The sequence below is a fragment of the Sylvia atricapilla genome, chromosome 4 (genome assembly GCF_009819655.1).
Source record: "Sylvia atricapilla isolate bSylAtr1 chromosome 4, bSylAtr1.pri, whole genome shotgun sequence".
In the NCBI taxonomy this organism is placed as follows: Eukaryota; Metazoa; Chordata; class Aves; order Passeriformes; family Sylviidae; genus Sylvia; species Sylvia atricapilla.
In genome coordinates, this window is record NC_089143.1 from 22,188,154 (window position 1) to 22,209,936 (window position 21,783).

General features: G+C 42.4%; 1 protein-coding gene across 3 annotated transcripts in view; it reads right to left on the reverse strand.

The window, feature by feature from the left end:
• Positions 1-17,201: 17,201 nt before the first annotated feature.
• The window catches only part of BOD1L1 (biorientation of chromosomes in cell division 1 like 1), a 36,872-nt gene continuing 32,290 nt past the window's right edge, over positions 17,202-21,783 (reverse strand). For 2 of the 3 annotated variants that reach the window (XM_066317272.1, XM_066317273.1), the window contains exons 23-25: positions 21,445-21,598; positions 19,747-19,890; positions 17,202-18,602 (exon numbers count right to left, since the gene is read on the reverse strand). In XM_066317272.1, the coding sequence (XP_066173369.1) occupies positions 18,494-18,602; positions 19,747-19,890; positions 21,445-21,598 (407 nt within the window). In that variant the 3' untranslated portion in view covers positions 17,202-18,493. Of the gene's footprint in view, positions 18,603-19,746; positions 19,891-21,444; positions 21,599-21,783 lie in introns of those variants that run through there. The other variant, XR_010743432.1, reaches the window with a different exon arrangement.

Here is a 21,783-nt window from a genome sequence, read left to right on the forward strand (position 1 = left end):
TAAGTACAGTCTTTTATCCATGGGGCTTATAAAGCCCGTATTAGGAAAGCAATTTCTCGCAGATTGAACTCTTTTCCCTAAACGATGCTTTCCCTAAAAGAAAACGGCCCTGTATAGGAAGACTTTGGAAACTATTACACGCACGTGAATTATATATATGCGATTCGCTCCCAAAACAACAGTATGCTCCCAAGCATCACGCTTCTCTCTTTTTCAAATATTATTGGCATTCTTGGAGCTAATAAAAATACCGGTAAGGGTATCACGCAGGTACACGAGAAATGAAATGCCTGTGCTTCACGAACATGGGTGTTTGGTGCTGGGAGAACGCGGCAACATAAGGAGATAAAGCATACTAAAAAGATACTCGCAAACACGCTTTGCTCCATGAACTAAACTCCCAGGGTGTCACCGGGCTTCTCCACAGGCGTGTGGCCGCCGCCAACACCTCCCTACTTTATCGCACAGACATGAACGTCTGTTCGCAGTAGACTACGAAGCGACAATAATTGATTATCAACGACTCTGGCACGAATTAAATGTTTTCAATCATAAATTTTACCCCCAAAATAAATCAATAAAATAAATAATCCCTCTTTCATACACAGCACGAAGCTGGAGAGCATCTCTGCACGGCTAAGCGGGAACTGTCTTTATCTTTCTGAACAAACTCAGACTATTTCAAGAGCCTTGCCTGGACTCACCTTTTACCTAAGTTTTTCCCAGGAAAGCCATCGCTTTACCACCATAGACTTCGGTATCACGATTCACTACGAAAATATCCCAAGGAGAATTTTTAAGAGCTGGAGGTAAACAAGAAGCGTGTAGGGAAGCTGCGAGAAATCCGCTTACGAGAAGATACGTAGGGGGCTAGGAAGGGTGCCTTGTACGAGTATTTTAAAGGCTCTTTAACAGCCAAGAGATGAAATTTGGGATGTCAGAAGAGATGAGTGGCCTCAGACGCGGGGACAGAGGAAGGGCTCCGCTCTTCCAAGGGGAAAGGCTGGATGTGCGGGTCGTGGTTTGGGTTGATGGCCGGAAAGGAGCTCGGGGCACGGCGGAGACGGGGAGCTCCGGACGGGGAGTCTCTTTTGTCGGGCTCTGCTCAGGTGCGGCGGAGCGCCGAGAGCGAGGCAGAGCGGGCGGCTGCCGGGGGCCGGGGAGCGGCGGGGAGGAGGGCGAGTCTCTCCGGTGCAGCCTCCCGCCGTCCTCCGGCACAGGCAGCTCCAGCCCACCAAGACCCTGATTTACGGGATTTCGTGCCCGAGCTGTTGAACGTACTTGCATATGGTTTACAGTGGCTGTAATTCTTTGCTAATTTACTCAGCTATTGCCCCCCACACACCTCCTTTTCCCTTTTTCTTTCTCAATTTCTTTTTCTCCTCCGCCTCCTCGGGCGATCTCTGCACCCTCTTTCTGATCAGAAAACCTCTGTTTAGGGGAGGAAATGCCTGAGGAAGAGGCCGGGAGGAGAAGCGGCAGCGAGAGTAAGGCGCAGAGGAGCGGCGGAGGGAGGCCGGGCAGGGCCGGCGTCCCGGGGCCGTGGCTGCCGGGGTCCAGCTGGGTGGTCCCGGCTCGCCCGGCCCCCAACCCCGCCGAGGAGCCGGGCACAGGGAGGGAGGGAGGGAGGGAAGCAGGGATGGGGGGAGAGCGGCGGCCCGGCTGTGCACCGCGCTGGCCGCCCTGGCGTACGGCTGGCAGCCCCTCCCGGCCGCCTCCGCCGGGGCACTACCGGAGGGCACGGGCGAGCGGGGGCGCAGGACCCCGCCGAGGGTGCGAAGGAGAAACCGGGCGCAAACTCTCCTCGCTGAAAAAGGCTCGGAGTGTATATGATGGACGCAGTCGAGAGGCAGGGCAGCGCCTGAAACGGGGATCTCTGAGGGGGCACGATTCCCACCTTGCCTTCACCCTTGATGAGGGTTCCACACCTTCCATTCCTCGCCGTGTGGAAGCTGCCATAAGCCTTAATATACATCGTGATATACCACAACACACGGATCCGCCGTTTCACAGACGTGTATTACATTTCAGCGGGGGAAAGCCCACACCCGCCGTGCCGCACAGCCGCCTCTCCCCGCGCCCACCGGAGACCCCCGGCTCTGTCCCGGGGCCCGGCTCTGTCCCGGGGCCCGGCTCGCTGTCCCAGGGCCCGGCTCTGTCCCGGGGCCCGGCTCTGTCCCGGGGCCCGGCTCGCTGTCCCAGGGCCCGGCTCTGTCCCGGGGCCCGGCTCTGTCCCGGAGCCCGGCTCGCTGTCCCGGGGCCCGGCTCTGTCCCGGGGCCCGGCTCGCTGTCCCGGGGCCCGGCTCTGTCCCGGGGCCCGGCTCTGTCCCGGGGCCCGGCTCTGTCCCGGGGCCCGGCTCGCTGTCCCGGGGCCCGGCTCGCTCCGCTCTCCCGGCGCTGCCGGTGGCCGGGCTGCCCCACCTAGAGGCGGCCCGGCCGCACTGCCCGGGCCGGGGCTGCCCTCGGAGCTGCGCTCGGCTCCCCGCACTGCCCGGGCCGCCCCTCGGGGCCGTGGTGGGTGCCGGCGGGGCTGCGGCGGGCAGGACAAGGCCGTGTGGACACACGGGTGCCGAGGCACAGCCCCGCTGCCCGCTGTCCCCGGCTGCGGGGTGAGGGGGTTTTCCTCAGCCACCTGAGCCGTTCTGCTTGCCAGGTGAGAGGCAGCCCTGCTCCTGGGAAGCTTGTGAAAACCTTTTTATCACATGTGAAAGCACAAGGAAAGGTGGCTGCAAAACCTTTAAAAAGCCTTCTTAAAAGAGCACAGAGTTTCTACATAATATATAACGTTGTATAAAAAGACCCAGATGATCCCCGGGGTAGGAGTGCATTGCACCGGGAAAAGGAAACGTTATAACTTTTCCTTCAGGGTAGGATTTGCCCAGTATTGGAAAATAATTAGTGGTGTAATCTCTATGTGCCAGTTCTGGGGCAGAGCCAAGCTAGCACAGTACCACTTCTGCCTTCCAAGCTCTTCTCAGCTCTGAGGCAGGCCAAGGAGTTTCATGGCCAGGGGCTACCACACACTGCAGCCCTCTTGGCAGCACCTCCCAGAGCCTGCATGGTGGTAGGTATTACTTTTGCCATACCTTATTAGAGGTGATTTTTTTCCTAGACACAAGCTGTGTCAAGATTTTTTCATAGACACAAGCTGTCTCCCCAAATTAGTTTGCCTCCTTATATACTCAGATCAATGCAAATCCTTTCTGAGTCTCCTGCTGGGTCTTCCAGGGACTTCGGTGGAATATGGCAGTGGTACAAACAGTGCTTCCTTCTATAAGGAATTTGAATCCCCTGTTAGCAATGGAGAAGATTTCTTTCATGGCTTTTACCTCAGCTGTGCTGTTCTCTCGTTGTGCAACAGAGGCACACAAACATATCCCATACAACTTGCTGGTTTTGCAGGAAATTCTTAGGTCATCTGCTTTTGAACAGGTTTTGACTCTATTTCTTGAATAATAACAATTTATTTCCAATAAATGCAACTGTAACTACACAGTAGGTGACAGCTGTACATCTCTAAACCACATTGCTGTCAAGATTTCTCCGTGTATTTCATGAGGAAACTCATAAAAGGAACTGCTGCAACACTCAGTCTTCAAATTGTTTTTTTGCAGTTTACATCTGGATCCTGTGTTGTTGCTGAGATGTCAACATCCAGATGCTTCTGGATTTGAGTGAGAGAAGGATTTACCTTCTACAATTAAGAAAAAAATTTGAATTATTTTTAGAATTCAAGTGTATATGTGCAAATATAATTCTGACAACGACAACTCTATTCTTACTAACGTGACAACCTTTTAGCAAATTAGCTCAGTAGGTTTTTTTGGCTTCTTTACAGTCCCCTTCATTCCTTATATGGGGAAAAGCCCATGTCCTTTAGGGCTGGGAGGCTCAAACAAAAACACTCCTGCAGGAGTTTACAACAAAACTGAAAAGAATGCTTGAATTTTGCTGGTTGCATATATACAGGGATACAATTTCTCCCAGTTTTATTGCTCAGAGATGCTGTTTCTGGGAAAACCAACTCAAATCTTCCTCTTGTTGCTTCATCTTTACACTAACAAGTGAAGGCTTCGCATGCAGAGTACCAAGCATGAAAATAAACCTGCCAACATTTCATTTCACTGCAAGGCAGTTTCTTCAGAATTATTCTTCCATGCAAGACCCTGAAAAGGAAAGGACATGTGGGCTGTCTAACCACATCGTGCTCTCAGGAAAGAGGGAAGCTGGAGGGTTGTGTCTGATGCTTAGTGCCAGGAGGCAACAAGTTCTGTACACATTGAGAGCCCTGTCCCACAATTGCCTTCAGGCACCACCAGCTTCTGGAATGAATCTTCTCTTTGACTGTCTCCTTATTTCTATCCTAGAAATAAGGTTTCCTACTAAGGGAGTAAATGACTATATATTCCTCATTTTCTGATGTAGCTACCTGTAGAACAGCAATGCAACCTGGATAAGATTAGCTTGTTTTACTAAAAAAACCCCAAATAATCATATGCAAATGTCCAGTTGCTTCTCGCAGTCATTAAGTAAGCTTTTGTAGATCCTGTATTTAGCTTTTTATTTGCTTTATTTACAGTCCTTGTTAGAAAGATTGAAGTAATGTCATGTATGTGTGAGTCATCCGTACAGTACATCTATTTGTTCTGAACTTTTCCTTATTATTTAGTAGAACTTTTTTATGACTATTCACCATATTACAGTAGATGCATTTGCTGTGTGCAAGTCTCTAGGCTTTTAAGAACACTCCTAGCACAGATTAATCATTTGATGTTTATTTGGTACATCATATGAAGTCCAGGTTTCCTTTACCACTGCTCCTCCACTTATATAGAAATAATAACCTTTCCTACTTCTTTGTTTGAAGTACTTGAGCTCACTTTTCACATATGATGGATTAACTTGGTAACTAAATCAATGGCTGCATTGGGGAAACAATTAAATATTTTTATTGCTTCTGATGCTTAGGTAAATCAAATGAGCTTCTCAGGATACTGGCACTGTTTGAATTGCTGAAGTGATTTTGCCTCTTTGTCTAAGAGTCACCTCTTTATTGATAAGCAAGTCAATAGTAATTTTATATTAATATTTCTATCTCATTATTCATATCAGGAGTCGAGACCCACCAAAGGTAAAATCTGGGAGTGTTAAGGAGTTATCAGTTATAAATTTACACTGATTACTCAAAAATTTCAGAATTTGAGATCAAGGACTTATTTGTTTCACATCCTCCTCCCACTGAATAGGAAGCCTAAACTATGGAAAAAGGGTGTTGTATTTCTGTGTGTGTTTTGGGCAGTCTCCTGCATGCAGTGCTGGCTGTTGGGATGCTGCTTTAAGGAGCAGACCTGACTCAGGAGCTACTATACTGACTCAAGTATCTCAAACATGGTGTGTTGTGGAGATGAGAGCTGTGGAATATCTGTCCTGTTTTGGACCCAGGCCTGTGTGATTGACTTGCCATGTTGGAGGGGCAATCAGAGGTGTCAGAGCACAGCAATTGCACCGAGTGATGAGTCTGGTCCCAGGAGTGCCCATTGTGCTGCCCAGCAGAGAAGGAAGCCAAACAGTTCAGAACAAAAGTCTCACTCTGTGAGACTCTGCTCTTTGAAGGGACCCCTGCCTCTTTGAGAGCATTGTGACACCTCTGGTGGAGAGAAGGCCCCCAGCTCCACTGCTGGGTGATGGAGGTCCATGCCTGCAGCTGCCTTGCAATCTCACAGTGCTGCCCTTACACAAGCAGTTTGAGCATGGGTGGAGCAGCCAAGCCAAGCAGTTTGAGCATGGAGAGCTTGGATCCAGGGCTGAGTTTATGAAGTTAGGGCAATTAGCAGGTTCACTGTGTGAGTTGTTTCCACTGGCAATGGTTTTGTATGTACAGTGACTGTACATTTCTTCTGAGCACAGCTTTTACATTAAATCACTAATTCTTTTGGCTTGCTCAGTGAGAATATGAATACTTACATAAACTTCACAAATAAATTAGTGACTCTGTTTTGTTCAGTACACCTGCAGATTTAATTGGCTGCCTGAAAATTACAGACCAAAAAAATCAAACATGACACAAGTTGTCTGCAGGCAATACAGGTATTGTTCATATTTTCTGAGTGTTTCTTCAAGTAAAGAGACTTTGAGCATATTGGTTGTGGATGACTACAAATAAGCACTCTGTCTTTCCCTTATGATCTTAAGTTCTGTCCTCTCAGAATTTCTTTCTTCATTAGTATATTTTTTTTGTTTGTTTAATTTTAGATATTCTGAATTTTAAGTTTTCTCCTGGGTAAGTTCTCAGGGTATTCCTGTCATAGAAGTAGCTATTTCTAGAATTTATTCTAGAAATATTTTTGGATTTACCTAACAGAAAAAAATATATATTTAGGCAGAGGACAAATGACAAATAAAAGTGTGTAATATGACAAAAGCAGTTTGTATCCTATCCATTACATGAACAAGTGTAAATGAAGTGGTTGGAAAAGTATCTGGTACTAAAGGATTCCTGTGTCTTAATGGAAAACTCTTGTGATGGGAGATGGACAGAAATATAGGTGGACAAAACATCAGTTATGGATACCTTGGAAAACCAAGAAAATCCTTTTTATTTCTCCAGGTTTTTCACAACTAAAGCATGCAGAAATATTCCAGCAAGTGAAAGAGAGTAGAGGAGTGCTGTCTGGAAGGAATATTTCCAAGATGGGAAAATTTGATATCCCGCACTATGGATGGGGTTATTTTTGGCAGGACAAATGAGAGCTTTCTGCTTTCCCTGCTTTGGAAGGAGGGTAGTCTGTGGTGTGACCTTCTGGTGCTTTATAGTATCATCTGCATTTTTTGAGAGCTGATTAACAACCCCATGCTTTTATCCATGTACTCTTAGGCTTCCAATCCTGTACAGACCATAGTAAACTGCTGCCTGTAGAAAGCATTAAAACACAGGCTTTGGTCAAAAATGTTGCTATCAACTCTCTTTCATATCTCTGGAGGACTTCAGATATGTCTGTATTTCTTTTACACACTGTACTTTGTGCAACACCTCTCTGTTAAAGACTGTTTTGCATCAGATATGCTCCCTCATCAGGAAATACAACTCAACAAAACAAACTGTTATGCTTTATGGCTCCAAAAATATGTCTGCAATATAGTCTGCTGCAAAATAAGCAACAAATGTGTTGTATCTAAGATCTTTGTACTGTTGTGATGATTTGGTCTGACTGACTGAACATTCCAGACACAGATGGTATATATGTCTATGGATCAATCATGGATATCCATACCTCTGACTTTACCCATAGCTGTCATGCAGGGAACAAAAATCTCCCGTAGGCAAAGAACCTTCATGTACAATAATATTCCTTTCACAGAGTTTAATTTATCTGTTTTAGTGTCTCCTCGACACCTAACTGTAACAAACCTCTGCAAGCACAGGACCTGAATGTTGATCCTGAGTCCCTGTGAGCTGTTGGCAGTCTCTGGAAGAGCAGCGGCATGCTGGAGGGAAGAGTGGACATCCTGCAGTCTGTGGAGGATATGGAAGAGCTTCCACCCTCCAACCCCAAATGCCTTTCTCCTTGGCCTGCATACAGCCAGGTGCACCACTACAGCTCCTGGGGCTGCTCTCTTCATGGTGACCTCAGAAGCAGGCCTGGGCAGCTCAGGTACCTGCTGTGGTATAAGGTAACAGCTGCTTTTACAGAGGATATTTGAATGTCAGAACACCTGGATAATGGAATAGTGAGATTCTTTCAGTGAGGGGGAGGCAAGTCCAGCAGTGGTGGAACTGAAAAGACAAATCAGAGTCATGGCAAGGGTCTGTGCATTGCTTTGTTCCAATAGCCCCAGCCCTCAGGGCATGGTATGTGGTGGTGGTACTTGTGAGCATTGCAGTGCCATACTCTTGCATTTAATAAACTGCTTTTCAGAAGGTGTTGATTGTAGCACTCATGGTAAGACCAACTTACCAATAGGTTGTTACTGGCTGTAGCTTGCTTAGATACATATTCCTTATCCTGTGTCCCAGCATCTGGGCCCCAGCCGACAGAAAAATCCCCTGTGTGTTTGCTACAAGAGGTAGAGAGTGTCCAATAATTTCCTTGAAGAACAGGCTTTATTTCCCCACCTTCTAGCTCAGCTGCTTTTTGATGTTGAGTCTGTCTCAGTTCTTGTTTTCTGCATCCTGGAACTCAAAAGGTGATTCCAGTCACATCAGAGTTAACTGAAAGGAATGAGGAATAAGGATGGCTAGGGAAAAGGGGATTATGGTTGCTTTGCCTGATATTTGCACAACTTCTCTCATCATATTGACTTGCAGAAGCTAGTATAAATAAGGTAAAGCCCTCTAGGTAAAGGCTAACCTAGTTCAATGTCAGTACATCCATGTACTTTTTTTATCCACAAAAAGTTCTTGGTCATGCCAAGAAGACTGAGAGGAGCAAAGAGTGGAGCTGAAGAAAGGACTTTTTAAGAAATAAAGGAAGCACAAGGGCAGAGGGAGAGGTCATATTATATATGATTCAAGGGTGTGCAACAAACTGATGAGGGGAAGAGGAAGGGAAAGGAAAATTACAAGTGGAAAGTAAGGGAGAACTGAGGTCTGAGAGGGGTCCTTTGAGAGAATTGTAGCGCATGGATGGGAACAAACGGACATTGAGCAGTGAGAGACAGGTCAAATGAGAAGTCAGGATGGTGGGAATGAGACTGGAAAAGTGCTCAGAAGAGGAGCTGGAAAATGAGAGAAATCAGAAGGACCTAAGCAAGGAAACAGAATGGAATGGATGGCTTCTATTAAATCACCAAATCTAACTCATTACCCTTGAGACAAAAAAAAAAAAAAAAAAAAGTTAAACGCACTGCTCTTGAAGAAATTTGATGCGCCTATAAAGATAGACCCATGTTGTATGAAATTTAATATTGCATCTGGAAACAAAACACTTGGTGGATTTGGTCTTATGCATGGTACGCTACACAGCATTCTCATGGATGCAGAGTTGAAGAAAGTGCTCAGCGTGGTGAATCCTGCCTGTGCTGTGCAGAGCAGCAGCTCTGGGGGAGCTGGTGGATGAGTGGCTCAGGATACTCAGGAGTGGTGGCCCCAGGACCATGCCTGTGGGTCTTGTCTAACCTGCCCCAGGCTCCGGGCGCTCCAGCGGCAGAGCAGGATCTTACCTGTGCCTGCCTTGTGCGCCCTGCCTGCTGCTTACCGGGCAGGCACCCGTTGCCATCTAGTGGCTGCTGTAGGACTCTCTGTGCCTGGAAAACTATTGTTGTTGTTGTTGTTGTTATTGGTGGTTTTTTTTTTTTTTTTTCCCAACCAAATTGCAGCCCAGCAACTGCATTTCTAGAGAAAATTTGCGCGAGTTGTCCCCAGAAGCTCCTGAGTGACTTGCTCAGGAGCACAGGGTCTGGAGTGCTTGGAGTGGAGTGTGGGCGGCCCTTTCTGTAGCACCCAGAGTTCGGCCTTACTTTGCAATTAGACAGGTTATTCAGTCGTTCACACCTTCTAGTTGTGCCTTTTGCAGGAGGAGAAGGCTGGGAAAATCCCAAAAGCAGCCGAATGAGATCTCAGCCCTGCTGGGCTGGCTCCCTTACTGGCAAATGGGAGCTCAGCAGCGACAGGATCTTTTGATGATTCTGGCCAGATTATTGGAATAGGCTGCAAGTTTTTTGTCAGTATATTTTAGTATTGTCACCCTTGCTAGATCTCAACTGGACCAAGACAAAATACTCTAGCTGTTGAGCAAGCACAGAGCAAATATTGGTCCAAGGGGTATATTGCACTGGCTCCAGACCATTCCTCTCCCCTGGTCCCTGAGTACTGAAGACATGGTGCAGATGGACAGTTAAAGTCCATCTGATGCCCTAGAGTAAAAACAAGAGTAATTGGACTCCTTTCCCTTTAGAGTGGTCAGTATTTTTTCCTGAAGAAAAGAGATTATAAAAGCTGAGAAAATTTGAGAAAGGTGAGAAAAGAAGGAGAGGAGTGAAAGAATGAGATCTGTGAAGCATGCCCTCTACTCACTGGTGTCTTTGAAAAATCCCATTACCTCAAGAGATCAAATGGAAAAAAATCTTAAGAAAAGAATTAAGAGAAATTACTTGGAAAAGTGGACTACCTCCCTTGCCCATTACACTTCTTTCTTGAAAGGGAGACCATTATGAAGGAATGGAAGAATTTTCCTTCTCTGAATCACAGAATGCCCTGATACAGAATATCCCCACATCCTTTACTGTGGTAGCATTTACTTTTCTTTGCATTCACTTGTGATGGATTATTCAGTTTTGTGATGGATTGTTCAGTTTTGGGTGTATAATCATCATAGCAAATAATAACCAATTTTATTTTGAGTACTTATAACTTATACACTGATCCTACTGTTTTTTTCAGAAGAAAAATTTCCCCAATTCTGGAAATACAACAAAACTGTATGAACATCCATCATGAGGTGACAGTGGTAACTGAACAGTTCATGCAAGAAAAATGAAGCTCACAATATGTCTGCAACAGCAAAGCTCTGTGCATGTGTTACATGGCACAGCTGCCTTTCTTCTTTCTTGGATGCACTTGAAGAGGATCCTTGTGTCTGCTAGCTCCAGGCTAAGGCAAACCAATGTATGCAAAGCATGACTGCAGGGCAAAAATCAGAAGCTGTTGTATTGAACCCCCCGACCATAAATATTTTATAATGAAAACGATTCCCAACCTTCTATTTTTTTAATGCAGAATTCTGTCCTTTTTTTATATGTTTATTTTGAAACAGAAGAAACCTTTGCTTTATGCCTCTGCTAAATTGAGTTTCATGCTTTTCTGCCTTTTCTTTTTCTTTTTTTTTTTTTCCCAGTGGAAAAGAAGGAAGGAAAATATATGACCCACTAAAAGCTGAGAACAAATACATCTTTGATTTTTGAAAGCAGAAAAGTAAAACAAAACTAGATCAAGGAAAATGCAGGTCTTAAGGGGGTGGGACCCTGCTGTAAAGAGATGTGGTCATACAGGGAATAAAAGGCAGAAATTGCAACAGAGAATTTCAGGTTAGAAATAAATTCTTTGAATCTAATCAGCAACAAGGGTTGAATGACATGGGGGTGGTGTGTGTTTTACCATCACTGTGTATCTGTGGGATGAGGTTAGACATCACATACTTGGAACAACCTGGAGCTACCTGCCAGTGGATCAGCCAGTCTTTTCCCCCCGCCGTGGGAGTGGCTATCCAGAGCTGTTGACTTCCAGAGCTGTTGGTGCTAAACCATCATAAAGAAATGGACCAACTTCTCATAGCCTCCAGCCCCGTCTCTGGTGGTCCTGTTCCACCCAGCACTGTCGGCAAGAGGGTGTGGGAAGGGCACAACCCCCAGGACCTCCCTGGGCTCAGTGGCCCTTCATGCTTTTATCTGCTGGCTCCTCTCTCCCACCTTCATGCCAGCCTCTGTCCCCAGGCCCTCCTCTGATCCAGAAGTGAATGGGAGTGAATGACTAGCATTTTACTTTGATTAGAGCTTCCTCAAGAGGATATTTCCTATCACTGAGGGCCACATAGAGTTCTAAGTTCAAAATTAGTTGAAAGACATTTTATCATAAGTTTTATTTTTTTTAAAGTGGCCTTATATTGCCTATTTACTTAGCCTGAAAAATCCTGAATAAATAGAGTTAAATAAGCACTATATTACTGAGCAATTCTTAGCTCTTGTTGATATAAAAGGAGCAGAGTGAACCTATCATTGTCTGAAAGGAAACTCACATTCCAAATCTCTGCTTGCTTTGGGCACCAAAGCGGGAATGACTATTTAATTTTAACATTTTCAAGTTTATATACTGGAACTGATGCTGGAGTATCATGAATGTGATCACAGAGCATTTTTCTTTCATGTATTCCTCTTTATTAATTCATTCTAATGTGTGTTGACTTATATAAATCATTGCACAGCATGTGTGACATGTTACAATGAAATCTAGAGAAGAAAAAGACATAATTGAAGGGCTGAATTCTCCAGCTGATAGTAGGACTGATAGCTTTGATACTCCTCTGTTATTCATTCTCAGTTACATCCTCAGTACATGTACTGAGGTACAGGCAGTGCCTGTGCTGTCTGGCTGTGTGATTAGCAAAGGAGTTGTGTTTAAAAATACAGCTTAATTTAGGTCTATTAATGTGGTTTGCAAGGGTCCAAATCGTTCTGAAATATGTTGTAGAGCTTTTTCTACTTTATCTATATTCCCATTAGCTAGTTAAGCTGGATAAGAGCTGCACTTTGTGTATGGCTTAGCTGGAGCCACAAGTAAGCATTGTCCTTCCACAAGGAAAAGCCCCAAATGGAGCTCACCAGGATTGCAGCAGGCACTTGATCTCCAGACCGAGCTGACAGAAAGGTTTCTGTTTCCCCAGTGGAAAGCATATTTATTTTCAGTGTATTTTGGTGGCATCAGGGACCAGGGCTCTGAGACAGCTTTCCTACACTTCAGGGGACCTGAGCTTGCTGATATAAGATGTTAATGGTAAGGGCAGAGATGCACGCCTTTCAATTGCCAGTATAACTTGTTGTCAACCCTAAACAAATACACAAAATAAAAAAATAAGACCTCATCCTTGGTGATGCATAATCCATCCTTCTTTCAAAAAGCCTGTATTCTGTCACTAGAAAGTATAAACCCCACCAATTACCTCACTGTTCACTTTTACACCAATTATTGATAGAGAGGTACCAGAAATACCTGGGAGAGCTAATGGTGCACTTGGATGACGAACATAAGGGCACTCAAATCCACGGTACAATGGGAAGGTGATTTCACAGCCCCTCTCTGCCACATGGACATCTTTGTGCAGTATTTACCCAGTTTCATCAGCAGCTGGTTTGACAAAATGATCACATTAAAAACTAATCTGCGGTTTTGTTTTGTAGAGGTAATTTCAACTTCTCTGATCCAGGAGTCTGTGACTCTACAACTCAACACTGGCATGGAGAAAGGCACTGGCCAAGGGGCAGAAAATGGAAGGTGAAAAGTGCCCTCCAGTCACAGCCTGAGCATGCAATCCCACCCCTTTGACAGTCAGTGCCAAAAATCCATTCCTGCCCTACTAAGTTATGGCCATTTCAAATCATATTTTTCTTCCTCGGTTGTTTGGCAAGAGTGTTATGTTCCTAGCTTTAAATACAGCTATCCAGGGACTCTCAGCAAGACATTTATTTTTATTATGTTTTTCTTTTGGACTTTATTCACAAAGCCAGCAAGGATAACTAAAAAGTTGAGATTTGAAAGAAGAAGGGGGTTTAAATGAGAAATACCCTTTCAAGAAATTTTGGTGAAACATCTTGAGACTAGAATGGAGATAGAATTTCCTTGGTGTCTAAACTTTCATGTTTTAGTAGAAAAAAACCCAATCCTTTTGAAACAGGCCCCAGATTTTTGAGAAGCTCATGGATGTAATGGAGTGTGACATACATAGCTGGGACAAGGAATATATTGGAAGAAGCGAGCACAGTATCTTTAAGAAGTTGCCAAGACCTGCAGAAGGCTGACATGGGCAATTTCCTCCAAACTGAAGCTACAAGCAAGTGAAATAGATGGAAAGTGAGTCTTCTGAGCTCTATACAGAATGAATGAGCAGGCAATTATGAGGATACTGGAGTTATCAAGAATTTGGAGTAGGTGTATGTTGCATGGATGTTAATCATCTTTGTCAAGATGGTCCCATTGAACCTTAAAACTGAATATTTTAATGGGAAGAGAATAAAAGTATACCATTCCTTTCACTCTTTACCGTATTAACAGGTACAACTTCAAGGAAATGAAATGCTGCTTTGGAAGGACCTGTAAAGGCACTCAGTGCATCCCAGATTCAGGGCACCAACTCTCTCTTCAGACCAGTGATGCTCAGCGTTACAGAGGGGCCAATCCCTCTTCCAAAAGCAAGGGAGTCCCGAAAGACTGTGGTGGCAAATGATCTTTTCCTAATGCAGAACCCAATACAGATATCAGACTTTGGCCACTTTTAGGTGTAGACACCCAAGCTGGTGTTGGACTTACATCACAGTGGACATCTGTTGGTTGTCACTACAACCAGGAGCACCTTCTGCTCTTGGTTGCCAACTGTTATGTGACAAAATTTTTACTGAGTTTCTGGAGTGATTGAACAGCTCAGGACCTTATGCAGCCTCTGAGGGATTTGGGCCAGAGATTGTTCTGTATAGAATAGTCTTGGAACACTGGTTGAAAGAGAAGAAACAGTAGATGTGTATTTGGGATGGATGTCACAGACAAACCCCTGCCTCCCTCAAGAGAGTAGATATGTTACTAGAGAAGCTGCTGGAATAGAAAACCGAGGCACTCAGAGATCTGCCAACATCAGCAAAAACCTTGCTCCAGCTGCTGAGTGCACCTACTGACTTTGGATCAGGCTCTAGGGGAAATTTCATCAGTTGCAAGACTTACAAGCTTGCCAGACCCCACCTAAAAATGAAAACTGCAATCTTGTAACTGGTGACCCTCTAGCTGGTTTAAAAACACACCACAAACAACTGAAAAAAAATCCATTTGTGTGATTTAAAATCTATATAGTACATAACTCCATAGTATTTCAAGTTGAAGAAAGTTAGGAGGAGTAAATTAATTAGAAAGCATTAAAGATATGAAGAGATCCTGAGAACTTGCCAACAGCCAGCTGGTGACATGGGCAGCTGAGATTCAGCAAGCAAGACTCAAGGTCCTGTTCTGTGAAACTTGGCGAGGAGTTGAACTCAGTCTTCCACCAGCACATCTCCGCACACTCAGTATTTTAATATTCAGAGAAATGAAGTTGTTCCAAGAGAAGGAACTGGAGAAGAAACAGCCACTAAAACATAAAAACCAGCCAAGTGGTTTAAAAATTTACTGGGATTGAAGCCTAGCCATGTTATTGCATCGAACGACTCTGAGCAAATCTCTCCACAAAACACTTTCTCCAGTTGACAGTAGGATATTTTTTCATCAGTGGAGGACAGTATTTTCCCCTTCACCTAAATTTCCATAGGCTAGGAAAGTATAATTGCTTTATACATATGTCAAGATTCAAGCTGGGGTACAAACCTTCTGAAGAAGATTGTGGCAAAAGACAGTCTTCCTCACATCCTCCCACTCCCAACTCTGCAACTGTCTTAGATGGGCAATATGATTTGTCCCAAGATGAAAACCAGGTGAGAATTGCAGGAGGAACTGTCACATGAGAGAAAATCCTAAAAGTAGCTCTGGAGGTGGTTGTTGTAGTATAATTGTGCATTCTGCAAAGCCAAAGACTGTAAACTCTTCTAGCTCTTCCTGCTTATATATAAACTCTTTAGACCTTCTTGTCTTACATTGGCAATATTTAGATACCCCATCAGCAATAAATACCAATCATAATCATTTACAGAACCAGTGCGTGAGACTTCTTGTGCCTGAGTCTTCTCTCAACTACTCTGCCACCATGTGACTCCTGCCAGACCCAAGGAAATCTGATTCTTCTTCCCCTCCCTGTCTCGTGCTCAGAAGGGCTCTGGGAAACAGAAGTTGATGCCTTAAGTTTTAGTTTTCATGTCTGCAGATTCTATGCTGCCTAGAGATGTAGTTCTGAGCCTCATATTAAGTGCCAGTAAGCTCTCTTCATGGAGTGGGTAGACAAAACAAATCCTTTTCCTGTGGAGAACCAAGGACACCTTTCAGGCCCAAAAGCATAAACAATGGTGGACTTTCCATTAATACCTACTTTATTCTCTAGCTCTGTCCCATCTCTGTTTCAGGTCAGCCTTCCAAGGTATTAAAGGAACAAAAGAATTGGAAGTTGTGAACATTCAGTCATAGAATTATGAAGGTTGGAAAAGATCTCCAAGATCATTCAGTCCAACCCTTGATCAAACACTGCCCTGTGAACCAGAGTACAGTGCCACATCCAGTCATTCCTGGAACAGTTCCAGCGATGGCGACTCCACCACCTCCCTGGGCAGCCTGTCCCAATGCTTAATCACCCTTTCAGTGAAAAAACTCTTCTTTTGTCCAACTTGAACCTCTCAAGTTTCTCAGCAGACCAGTACTGTCCTTGTAAAGTGCAATAGTAATTTAGATGACACTTTGAAACTACTAAGCAAAAAAATGAAAAAAATCCCAATATGGATTGACAATGATGTGGCCTAGCAGAGTGTATTTTGTTGACAAGAAAGAAGTTGGCAGCAAGCGAAATATGCATAAGCTGCAAGAAAAATTGGCAGTTTTTACTCTCTAAGTAGAAGTGGCTGTCTGGCAGAAAGAGAATTCTTTTAATGCTTTCATATTACAGAATAATTAATCAGTGATCAAAGATACATTCCATAGACAAGATGTTCCCAAATGTTATTCCTAAATATTATCCATCACTAAGGGGAGGACAGTAGGTCACCTCCAAGGAGCTTAGCTTTAAGACACTGACCTTCAGAGCTCTGTTTATCTACTGAGATATCAGACAAGAGCCAGTGAAAAGGATCTGACAAGTCAGAGCTTTATAATCATTAGAGTCCATCAGAAGAGCTCTGCCTGTGGAACAGGCAAATATGAACTGCCGTGGGGCAGGACAGGTACTACCAGCAGAGAGAATAAATGATAATAATGGACAGTGCAGTGGCAAGGGCTCCTTAGGAGCCTCCTGAGCAACCTCACCACCGAATTCAGGTGTAAGGAAACAAATGGAACAGGTGCAGGCAGGGAAGGATTCCAAATCCCACATAAAGTCTGGAAAGCACCCATGGAAAAGCAAGCAGTTCAGCCTTACAGAACAAAGGCTGAGACAAAATATACGACTTTGGTCTATGCATACTGCAGGGGGCAAAAGGAAAAAAAATGAAAAAAAATGGTAAAAGGAAAGATTCAACTTATCCTACAACTGTGCATAAACATCAGTATTAGTAACATACAGGAATATATCAATCAGTATGCTAGCAAAGTATGTATTAATATGGCAGCGGAATTAAGGTAAAAAGTAAAAGGAATTACTTTTCAGAGCTAAGATATTTTCTTCTTTCAGACTAACTTGCTTAGAGAAGTATTATGTGAGCACTTTCATAGTATACTAAAGCAGGCAAACAGTTACACACTTTCCCTATAAGCACCTGTGAACATTTTTTAGACACTAACCAGGTAAAGCTTGTAGACATGACTCCAACCAGACACATTTGTAAAGACAAGTTCCATGGTAAAACAATTAAAGGAAAATAAAATATGGCAACTCAGATTTTTGGCAAACATTTTATATTTTTTTATATAAAAATCTCAGTAAGAAACCTAGCAGAATATCTGACCAAAACATCTGCCTTACCACAAGTTCAAAAAAACAAACTCACAAAAAAAAAGAAAAATAAAGAAAAAAAAAAAAGTAAAATTCCGACCCCCAAAATATTTTTTAATTATAAACCAGAATATCAACAAAACACTTAAAATAATCTCAGATTGTTTGGCAATTCATCACATCATAACAAGAGACACATTTGATCATAAGAAAAGTTTAACTTTATATACAACTTCACTTGAACATTTGCTCTTACCAGAGTTAATATACATTAAAAAAAGATTCTGGCAATAATACCAGCTTCTATTTTTAATACCTGTGTATAAAATGTAACATAAAATGCTGAAGCTCTATAGTTAGGGGAAGTGACTTTTCATTTCAATGGGTCCCTCTTTGTTGAAAAAGATAAATACTGAAAGAACAGGTGTTTAGTTGCAAAATAAAACTATTTCAATTTCATTTTAGGGTGATATTGGTTGACTGTGAACAAATCTAACCTAGTACTACTTACTTCTTGAAGTTGGTAATAAATTTACAAGTGAAAATATAATCTAGTAAGATTACATTTTAAATGTCATACTTTGTCACAAATGTGAACAGAAAGGAGCCAAGTCTCTTTCACTATGCTAAACTACTTTAATGCATGCGAGAAAAATATTTCATCAACTGTCTGAGCATATTTTAGAGAACTTCAGACTTTAGACAGCTCCTGAGGGAGCAGAGGGGAAGTTTCCTACTGACATCTGCATAGAATGTAAAATATATAATTAAAAAACCCTAAGGTATATACTAAAGTTTACAGACCAATGCTTTCCATATAATAAATAAAATGTCCATCATTGATTAGATTCATACACAGAGTAAAATACAACCTATTTTTACAAGTTTATGTACAAAGTGTATTAGCAGGCACATGGGTGCCTTATGGGTTGGAAGCATCTGCATTAGCATGTCACATTGGGAAACTCCAACTTTCCAAGTCAGTGATAAAATATATAACTACTTTGTTTTTCATTCAGATACAAAGTAAACTTATTTTTCATCTGAAATAAATGTACATAATATTCTGTATAAACAATAGTTTATAAAGCTGTTTAAAATGTAACTTAAAAGTACTGCATTGTTTAACTTAGAGCTCTGAAACAAGCACGTGCAAATCCCTTTGCTTTAAAAAAAATAGAAGCACAGATGTTTGTTTTCCTTTTGACTCTTCCAAGAACAGAACTGGCTGGTAAAGATTATCGTTTTGCTTTCTTTAATGGCATCTCCTCTGTTTTCAGCTGGCCTTTTCTCCGTACCACTGTTGGGCTGTCCTCCCTTTTACGCTTGGCAGACTGCACCTTTGACCTGAAAAGCACATTAATAGTTATTTTCACAACTGGCTGAGCCGGTAAAAAAAAGAAAACGTGGTCAAACACAATTCTGTTCAGAGGGCTGAACTAAATTGACTATCTCTGATGTAACTGTCCATCTCTGATACATTATATAAGAGCTTACTACTCAATACACACTTCTTAATAGGATATGTGGTACTAATTCTGTATGTTGGAGAGCGCTCCATATCAGAATTTGGGACTAGAATTCTCCTCCTTCCTACTCTGGAAAGATTTGTGGATTTATAAGAGAACATAATGGACTCCTCCCACAAAGACAGAACAGCAGCAACAGTGTCTCCAGCCCTGCACACACAAGAGGGAGTAAAGGGCACAACATCACGTACCCTGTGCATTCACACCCCATCTATATGCTCACCGTATCTCAGCTGCAACTAACTGTAAATGGGCTTAAACTCTCGGCCATTCATCACCACACGGAACAATGGAGCTGAGGTGAACTGCGATAGCCATCAGTGCACAGTGCACATGTTCTGCAGATTCAGCCTGAGGACACTGACACATTTCAAAAAGGATGATGGCTACACGTGTTTGGCATACAACGCATTTTAAAGGTAAACTAAAAGATGCAGAGCAACTATGCATCACAATTGTTACTTATTCCCGTGTGTTTCTGCACTGTGATCTCAGCTTTGCAAATTAAAAAGTATACCAAGAGAGGAGGGAAAGGGAAATACATTCAAAACTTGGTATAAGGGCTCTCAGAGTTTATTCTCTTTTTATCATCTGATCTTAGCTCTTCAAAGCATTAGAACCATATCATATTTAGCTTTAACCTGAACTACGGATGCTCTTACCCCCCACCCAGGAAAGTATCAGAGCTGAAGTTAAAATACTACATAAACAGCATTTTCAGATTCTCCCAAGAGGTTTCCAAGGATATAAAGAAAAAAAATCTAGTCTTCCAAATGTCAAATAAAGGAAGAAAAAGAAAAAATGTAAACAGAAGAAAATCCTTTAAAAGCTTTTATGTATCACAAGAGAACAGAACAAAACTAGTCTGCTGTTCAGATTTTGAAGTGGCATGCTACATATAAGGGATCACTGCAGTGGCTTCCAAAACAAATACTCAAAGTAGATTCAACTTTAATACTTACTGTGTCAATGGAGGAGATTTATTAAGTTTTGTATCACTTGGAGATCTTTTTTTAGCTGCTAGTTTCTGTCGTTTTTTAGGAGAAACTGAACTTGGACTGCTGCCTTTAGAAGTTGCACGTGTGGTTGGCTTGCTGGACTGTTTTCTGTAATACAAAAGAATGATGAATTTATATTAACAAAATACTTTTACCAAGGAAATTTCTTCTTGCATTCCAATTGCAAATAATTAAGACATCACAGTATTTGCAACAAGTAAATCAAAGTTGCCAAAAGAAATAGTGAAAAAACCGTATTTGCCTGCTTCAAGACACTGCAGCACCAAGTACAAAAACACAAGCAGTGTATTTTTGTATCGAATGTAGACTCAAAAGGCTGCTTTACTGACAGTATTTGATATTTACAAAAAAACCCCAAAAAACAAAGCAATCCATTCTAAATCTTGCAATAATCTTTTGTACCCAAGTGTCTATGTTTAAAAGAATATCTCGTAGTCTGAATTCACTCATATAAGCTTTGGTATCCACAAGTTCAGAAACATGGAAAATTGGTTATTGGTGATTAATTTCATAGTTTAGAAAACACGTGACCTAAGTCAGAGAAATCCAGCAATGAATATGAATAATCATCCTCTTCCACAGAATTATTCCCAAATGCTACTTATAAAATGCAGACTGTATGCAGCACCTTAAGGTAGAGATGCTTTATTCCGATCAGAGCTAGAAGGGTAGCACTGGAAATCTGAGATACAATCCCAAATCTATAAAAAAGTAGGTGTTTCCACAGGCAAGTAGAATAAACCCAAAGCACCTAAATCTTTATTACAATTTTAGAGTTTAACAATTATGTGAGACTAAAGGAAGTCTCTTTGCCTTTTCCAAAACAAAACTGTTGTTTACTGAGTGGTAGTGGTAAACCTTCACAGTTTTTATGTAAATGAAGAATCATGTAACTACCTTCAGATTCAGTTCTGAAATTATCAGTTCAAGAGCACTGTGGCAACTGTGCTTCAAGTACTGTCCAAAGACTAACATATAATATATACAATATAACATATCATGTCCTTAAGAGGGAAGCAGATACAGTCAGTTGAAAGTAATCCCTCCACCAACATAAAAAAAATTCCCGGACTCCAACTCTTTTCTGAAAGGCAGCAACACAAAACTTCCCAAAGCTGCTATGCTTCATCGTTTGCATAATAAGATCAAGAGGGTGAGCTTTGCTAGAATTCAGTATGCCTACAAAAAGGCAGACCAGTGCTGAGGCAGATGAAGAATGGCTTCCTGAAAACAGAACTCTTGTTACCCACACTTGTCTTTCACAGCAAGATTGCTCTCCAAGCTTGCAGATCACCATACTAAAAATTAAATCCTCCAGTACGGCAGATTTGTGTATTTAACTTGGACAGTACTTAAAGAAACAGACAGGGATAATTATATTTTCACCCTTTTCCAACACCAAATGGTGAATTGTACAGTCAACTCCAGTGTCCCATTTTACCTATCAGAACCAAGTATTTTGTTTCTTCATTCCTAGAAGAGTGGTAGAATCAAAATAATTCGGGAAGCTCTTAACAATTTAAAACAAACAAACAGAAAAAGGCAAAACGAGGAAGTAACAACCTCTTCTCTGCAACAAACCCCACAACAACTGAGAACGATACAGAAAAAAGCTTGTTATTGGAGTTGCTACACAGTTACCTTTGAGCCTCTAATCGTGTGGCTGATCTAGTTGTGGCCCCAGAATGTGCATCGTCGTCTTCCTCACCATCCTCTTCCTCACCTTCCTCTTGCTCTTTTAGTTCATCTTCAGAAGACGTTAATTTCCGACGTTTCTTCTCTGGCTCTGGTGTTTCTGTCCATTTAAAATTTGACATACATGCTGTAATTTTCCAAAAGGCCTCCAAAAGGACACCAACACTTAATTTAGAAAAGGTATTCTAGTCACAAGTCCCGTTTTCAGAAAGTAATTTTCCATTTCCTTCATATTTCAACATTTTTAATTCACACTTGTTTGACTTAATCTTGCTAACACATTCA